Below are 6,648 nucleotides of genomic sequence, written 5' to 3'. Positions count from 1 at the left end.
TTTCTGTCTAGTATAACAGAGTTCGGCATTTACGACCATACAGAGCCTCACACGGTGCCATCTTTATGCTCGATTGAAAACTATTATTATACGCAAATTCGACCAACGGTAAATATTTCTCCCATTTGCCTTCAAACTCTAAAACACAGCAACAAAGCATATCTTCGAGAATTGGATCATCTCTCGGGCTGACCATTGGTCTGAGGGTGAAATGCAGTGAAAAATGCAATCGCGTACCCAAAGCTTCCTGTAACTTTCTCTAAAATCACGAGGTAAATCGCGGATCTCTATCCGAAATAATAAAAACTGGCACTCCGTGTAATCTGACAATCTCATAAACATATAACTCAGCTAATCTGTCAAGTGAGAAATCTGTACGTACCGGAATAAAATGTGCAAACTTCGTTAAACGGTCAACAATAACCCCGATAGCATATTTCCTTTTTGGAGATAAGTTTAACCCCGATACAAAATCCATACCAACTCTATCCCATTTCCACTTCGGTATCATCACTGGCTGTAACAATCCTGAAAGTACCTGGTATTCAGCTTTAACATGCTAACATATCAAACATCTGGATACAAAGTCAGAAAGCTCGTGTTTCATTCTCGGCCACCAATACATTTGTCTCAAATCACTATACATTTTATTACTCCCTGGATGAACAAACAAGCTACCACTATGAGCTTCGTGCAAAATTTTCTGTATAAGCTCTGGATTATTCGGTATACAAACTCTACCTCTGAATAACAAATAATCATCAAGTCCTATCTGAAATTCTGAATCAGAAGTCGACTCACACTGTACTCGTTTAGCTAACAACTCACCATTACATTTCTGAGCTTCGCAGATCTACTATAGAAACATCGATTTAGCTTTTAACTTAGCTAAGATCAAGCCATCATCAGATAATGTCAATCGTGTATTCATCGCTCACAAAGCAAACAAAGACTTTCTACTCAGAGCATCCGCAACTACGTTTGTTTTTCCCAGATGATAATCAATAACTAACTCATAATCTTTCAACAGTTCGAGCCATCTACGCTGTCTTAGATTCAGATCTTTCTATGACATCAAATACTTTAAACTCTTGTGATCGATAAATATGTGACATTTTTCACCGAACAAATGGTGTCGCCAAATTTTCAATGCAAACACAATAGCTGCCAATTCTAAGTCATGTGTCAAATAGTTTTACTTATGTGACTTTAACTGTCTAAAGGCATAAGCTATTACTTTGCCTACATGCATCAGAACACAACCTAAATTGTTCAATGACGCATCACTGAAAATCCCAAATTCTTTAACCGATTCAAGCTGAACTAGAACTGGTTCTTCATTCAACAATATTTTCAACTGGTTAAAACTTTGCTGACTTTTATTAGACCATTCAAACTTCACATCTTTCTGTAATAACCACGTCATCGGTGTAGCTATCATCGAGAACCCTTTTAAAAATCTCTGATAATAACTAGCTAATCCCAGAAAACTTCTGACTTTAGAAAATGTCTCACCGTTCTGACATTTTAATATGATAAGCTTTCATCTACAGTTTGCAACAGCATCATGTAGATTTAGCCAATCCATACCCAGAATCACATCAAATTCATTGAATGGTAATAACATCTGATCAACCAAAAAAATGTAACCCCGAGTCATCAACGAACAGTTCTTGCAAACCTTATCAACTAGCACATACTAGCCTAGAGGGTTCAATACTTTAACCACGAATTCAGTGGACTCAACAGATAAATTCTTACTAGACACTAGATTCATGCAAACATATGAATGGGTCGATCTGGGATCAATCAAAGCAGTTACATCAGTATCATAGAGAGAAAAAGTATCGGAACTACCATCTAATGTAGAAACATATTCGCGTGCGCGAATAGCATAAGCCTTAGCTGGTGCTCGTGCCTTAGATCTCACAGCAGAGTCTTTCGTTACACCACGGCTACCACTCACATTTCCAAGATTACGAGGTGGCCTACCACTCGCAGCTGTGTTGCTCGGCCTCGAAGCTTGAATATTATCTTTCTCAAATTTCTCATAGAAATCTTTAAGATAGTGGTCAAAGGAACCACATCTAAAACACACTCTGCTCTTCATTCAGCACTCACCATAATGTGGCCGGTTACAGTACTTGCACTTGGGTCTAGTGTTTCTAACACTACCCACACTCGTTACAGAGGAAGCTTGAGGTTTAAGATTGGAGCGTCTAGTATCCCTGTTTCTACTAGAATGCCCCGCAGAAGCAGTAGAACGATAGCAATGTTCTTTAGGTTTCTTCAATACTGATTGATGAGACTTTCCTGTTAATCTCTTTCTCGAATGTCTAACTTCAAATTAAGTGTGTCTTTTCTTCTTCCTCAGCTCTTCAGCTTTATGTGTCCGATCAACTAGACAACAAACTCTTTCAATCAACCAAATTCCCGTTTGATCAGCTTTATGTGTCCGATCAACTATACACTCTCGAGTATATTTTCTCAATCAACCAAATTCCCGTTTATATTTAGACACTATCATACGACCTTGTTTAAGCTCCAAAAATTCTTTACGTTTCTAATCGAGAAATCTCTAATTGATATATTTCTTTCGAAACTCAATTCGAAATAATCCCAAGTGACTCGATCTCTCGGCACAACAGAAGTCAACGTATTCCACCAGTGATAAGTTGAATCTTTTAATAGAGATACCACACACTTAAGACAATAAGCAAGTGAACAAGATAATTCATCCAGAACTCTTATGGTATTCTCTAACCAGAACTCAACTCTGTCGGGATCATCCTCAGTTGTAGCTCAAAATTCTTCAGCCCTATACTTACGAATCTTATAAACAGGAGGCTTACTCACTCAGATTGGTTCCGTACCTTGAGGAATAGCGGGAACCAATTAGGAAATAGGAGGGGGTGGAGGTTGTTGAGCAGCCAGGCTAGTTCATACAAACTCGGTGAACCACGCATTCATCATCTGGAAAAAGGTTTCCTTAGCCTCTCCTCCCCAGCCCTCAGATACGGGCCTCGTACCACTCGAAGCTACTCCGTGAACAGAGGATTGAGCGTACTCTCTACTTCATCGGAATCAACTCAGTTGGATATCATTTCTACATAAAAATATGGTTTAAAACGGTCAGGAGATATCACACTATCACAGGTTATATAATGGCATGTATAGCGAGACTCGTACACACTATGTTCAATCTAAGAATCGACTAAATCGTAGCTCTAATACCAATAAATGTAACACCCCTAACCATTATCCATCGCCATAATAGGGTTACAGAGCATTATCGGATATACAAATCAGATAGAAAAAAAATTTCAAACATTTCATAACATATAGTATTCATGTCAGAAACCAATCATAATCATGCATATTGTTCCTAATACGAGCTCTCAATGCCCAAAATACACCTTAGAAACAAATTGGGACTAAATTGGCAACTCAAAAAATATTTCAAAAACATTTATAATTTTCAAAGCTGCAGGGGTCACATGGCCGTGTGGCCAAGCTGTGTGACTCACACGGCCAAGAGACACGCCTGTGCCTTTGTAATTGCCCAATTTTAAGGTCATCGAAATAGTGTTTTTGTAACCACAAATCCGATTTAAAGAGAAAATTATTATTAATTTTTATGATTTATCGAGTGATTAGATATAAGTATTAGAGTATTGATAAGAAATTTTATTGATTGCATGCCTAAATTGCCTATTAGGACTTAATTCCAAAAGTGGGTAAATATGAGTTTTAGATGATAAAGGATTTATTTGAAATGCATAATCAAAGTAGAGGTCCTTAAATAGTAATTAGACCATAAAATTTCGATGGACAAAAATAGGCATGCATAGATAAAAATAACTAAAGTTTTAATGAAGGGTATTTTAATAAATGAATAAAAAAAGAATAAAAAAGGAAAAAGATGGCAAAAATATCATCTTCTCCATAGCTTGCTGCTGAATTTGGAAAGACACCATAGCTAGGGTTTTCACACTTTTTCAAGCTCATACTAAGTGGTTCTGATCCCCGTTTTTAATGCTTTTTAGTTTTTGAGATCCCGGTAGCTTAATTTAGCTTATTCTAGCAATAATTTAACCTAGGGTTTATATTTGGAAAAATACCCATATGTGAAAAGTGTTTATTTTGATGTTTTATTGTTGAATATGAAGCTATAAATTATGTTAAATAACTTTTGCTAGCTGATATTAAGCGAAAACGAGTAAGTTGACATAATCGGTAAAAATCTCTAATGTGCATAAGTGTTAGAGTGAGAATTTAATGTTGTCATAGAAGAGAAAAATGTTCAGCATGTTATATAACATAAGAATATGAGATGAAGTTTAATTTCCGAACTTTGGGGCAAAAGAGTAATTATGTAAAAGTTTAAAGGCAAAATTGTAATTTTTCCAAAGTTAGAGTCGAAGGCTGTTTTAACGAATGTGAGTATTAAATGAGTTAAATTTTCTATTATAGATCAAGAAGAATGGAATTCAAGGTTAGACCGAGGAAAGAATAAAGTTGAAGACTAAATTGATAAGTTTGGCTATATTTGCTACCGAGGTAAGTTTACAGTAAATAAATGTAAATTTCAATAATTATTATTAATGCTGCTATTTTCCAGCAATTATGTATTTTTTTCATGAAATTATTTAATGTTGACTTAAGTATGAGATGATAGAGAATCAGTGATAAAAGCCCCGTTGAAACATTAGGAGTGTGTTGGATACAAATGTCATGACATTTGGGTAAAGAGATCCCATGTAAGACCATGTCTGGGACATGGCATTGGCATCCTTGAGATCATGAGAGGTCCCATGTAAGACCATGTCTGGGAGATGGCGTTGGCACCGAGATGAGAGGTCACCCGTAAGACCATGTTTGGGACATGGCATGGGCACCAATATGAGAACTCCTATGTAAGACCATATCTGGGATATGGCATTGGCAGTACATGAAACATCCCATGTAAGACCATGTCTGGGACATGGCTTTGGCATGTTATTATCAGAAAGAGACTCAAGTATCCTTATTATTCCAATGTGGTTCAATGGGCTAGTAAATAACTTACGTCCATGAAAGTTTAGTTAAAAGCATAAATGGCAAGTTCAAGTGAGTTATAAAAGTTAAGAGTATATTACGTTACCCATTGAGAATCAACATTTCAGCAAGAGAAAAGTAAGTCATAATTATGAGTTATCTAAGTAAACAAGTAAGTGAATGAGTAAGAGACCAAGTAAAGAGGAAATTAAAGATTATGGTATTTGGTTATTATTATTTGTGTTTAATGTTGCTATTTATTTACTTGTAAAATTACTAATCATTATGCTTACTTTGCTTATTTTCTTTTATATAGCATTATTTGTGTTTAATGTTGCTATTTATTTACTTGTAAAATTACTAATCATTATGCTTACTTTGCTTATTTTCTTTTATATAGCATTATTAATCAAAGTCGGGGATCCTAAAGATGTCGGAGATCATCCACACTATCAACCACAATGACTCGGTATTTTATGATGAACTATGTTTGAACTACGACATGTATAGGGACTTACTTATTTTGAATGTTGTATTATGATTTTGCTAAAGAATGATGTGTAAATATCTTATGACGAATGGCTGTCAAAATGGCTAAGTATGAAGGTGTTTGTTGTTATACATGTCTATGTGATAAAGTATACATAGAAATCATGAAAGAGTAATAATTTGCAAAGAAACAGATTTTAAACAATAGCAATGACGTGATTTTGAAAAATCACTTAGGATAGTATAAAATGAATTATAGGGTTTATGATATATAGAATGAAATCTTTTGAGTCTATTTTCATGCAAAATAACGGTTTAGCAAAAGGAATTTTATATTTTGAGATATGTGAATTTTGGTGAGACAGGGTTAGAACTATTTTTGGAGTCCCCTTTTATGAGTTTAGAAAATCACTAAAAATTGTGAAAAAATAGTTATCAGTTGCACTTTATATTTATATATTCCTTGTTGAGTATATTTTTTGTATAAATAAGTGAGAACACCATATGAAAATCCTACAATGAGAAAACTTATTTTTAGTGGCAAGAGGTCAGGACAGTCAAGTGGTGAAACAGGGGAGACTTTAACTAATAAACTATACTAATTGGCTAAACCAAAAATTCTGAAAATTTTATGGTAATAATATATATGAGTCTAGTTTCAGGGAAAATTTATGCATTTAAATTTTGAGTTCCATAGCTCGAGTTATAAATGATTTAGTGACAGCTGCATGAGTGGATAGCTTTATCATAAATAGTGAGATAAATTTTAAAAGCAAATTTTTATGCCCCGAACTAATAAGTTAAGTAAAGTAATGACTCGAGATCGACTCCAGCTACGGTCTCGGGTAAGGGGTGTTATAGCCTTACGCCATCTAGGCATTTGAAATAGGGACACACAGTCGTGTCCCAACCTGAGTCCATGCCCGTGTAACTCACTGACTTGTGCGACACGCCCAAGTCACACGCCCATGTCCTAGGCCATGTAAGCATATTGAATTCCACTCTTTAAAAGATGCAGGGGACACACGGCTGTGTCACCTGGCCGTCTGTCACACACGGATGAGACACACGCCCGTGTCTCTGCCCGTGTAGACGAAAATAGGTCATTTTCCAAGCCACATT

The 6,648-nt window shown here is 35.7% G+C and overlaps 1 protein-coding gene across 1 annotated transcript; it reads right to left on the bottom strand.

The window, feature by feature from the left end:
- Positions 1 to 1,543: 1,543 nt before the first annotated feature.
- On the bottom strand, positions 1,544 to 2,110 carry LOC105762997 (uncharacterized). Its single transcript, XM_012581006.1, has 2 exons — positions 1,721 to 2,110; positions 1,544 to 1,627 (listed from the first exon to the last, which is right to left on the bottom strand). Exons 1-2 carry the CDS (start codon positions 2,108 to 2,110, stop codon positions 1,544 to 1,546), a joined length of 474 nt encoding a protein of 157 aa, XP_012436460.1.
- Between the last annotated feature and the right edge of the window lie 4,538 nt (positions 2,111 to 6,648).

Source organism: Gossypium raimondii, chromosome 7, assembly GCF_025698545.1.
Source record: "Gossypium raimondii isolate GPD5lz chromosome 7, ASM2569854v1, whole genome shotgun sequence".
NCBI classification, from domain to species: Eukaryota; Viridiplantae; Streptophyta; class Magnoliopsida; order Malvales; family Malvaceae; genus Gossypium; species Gossypium raimondii.
Note: the sequence above shows the minus strand (reverse complement) of the source record. Positions and strands in the feature narration are given on the sequence as shown.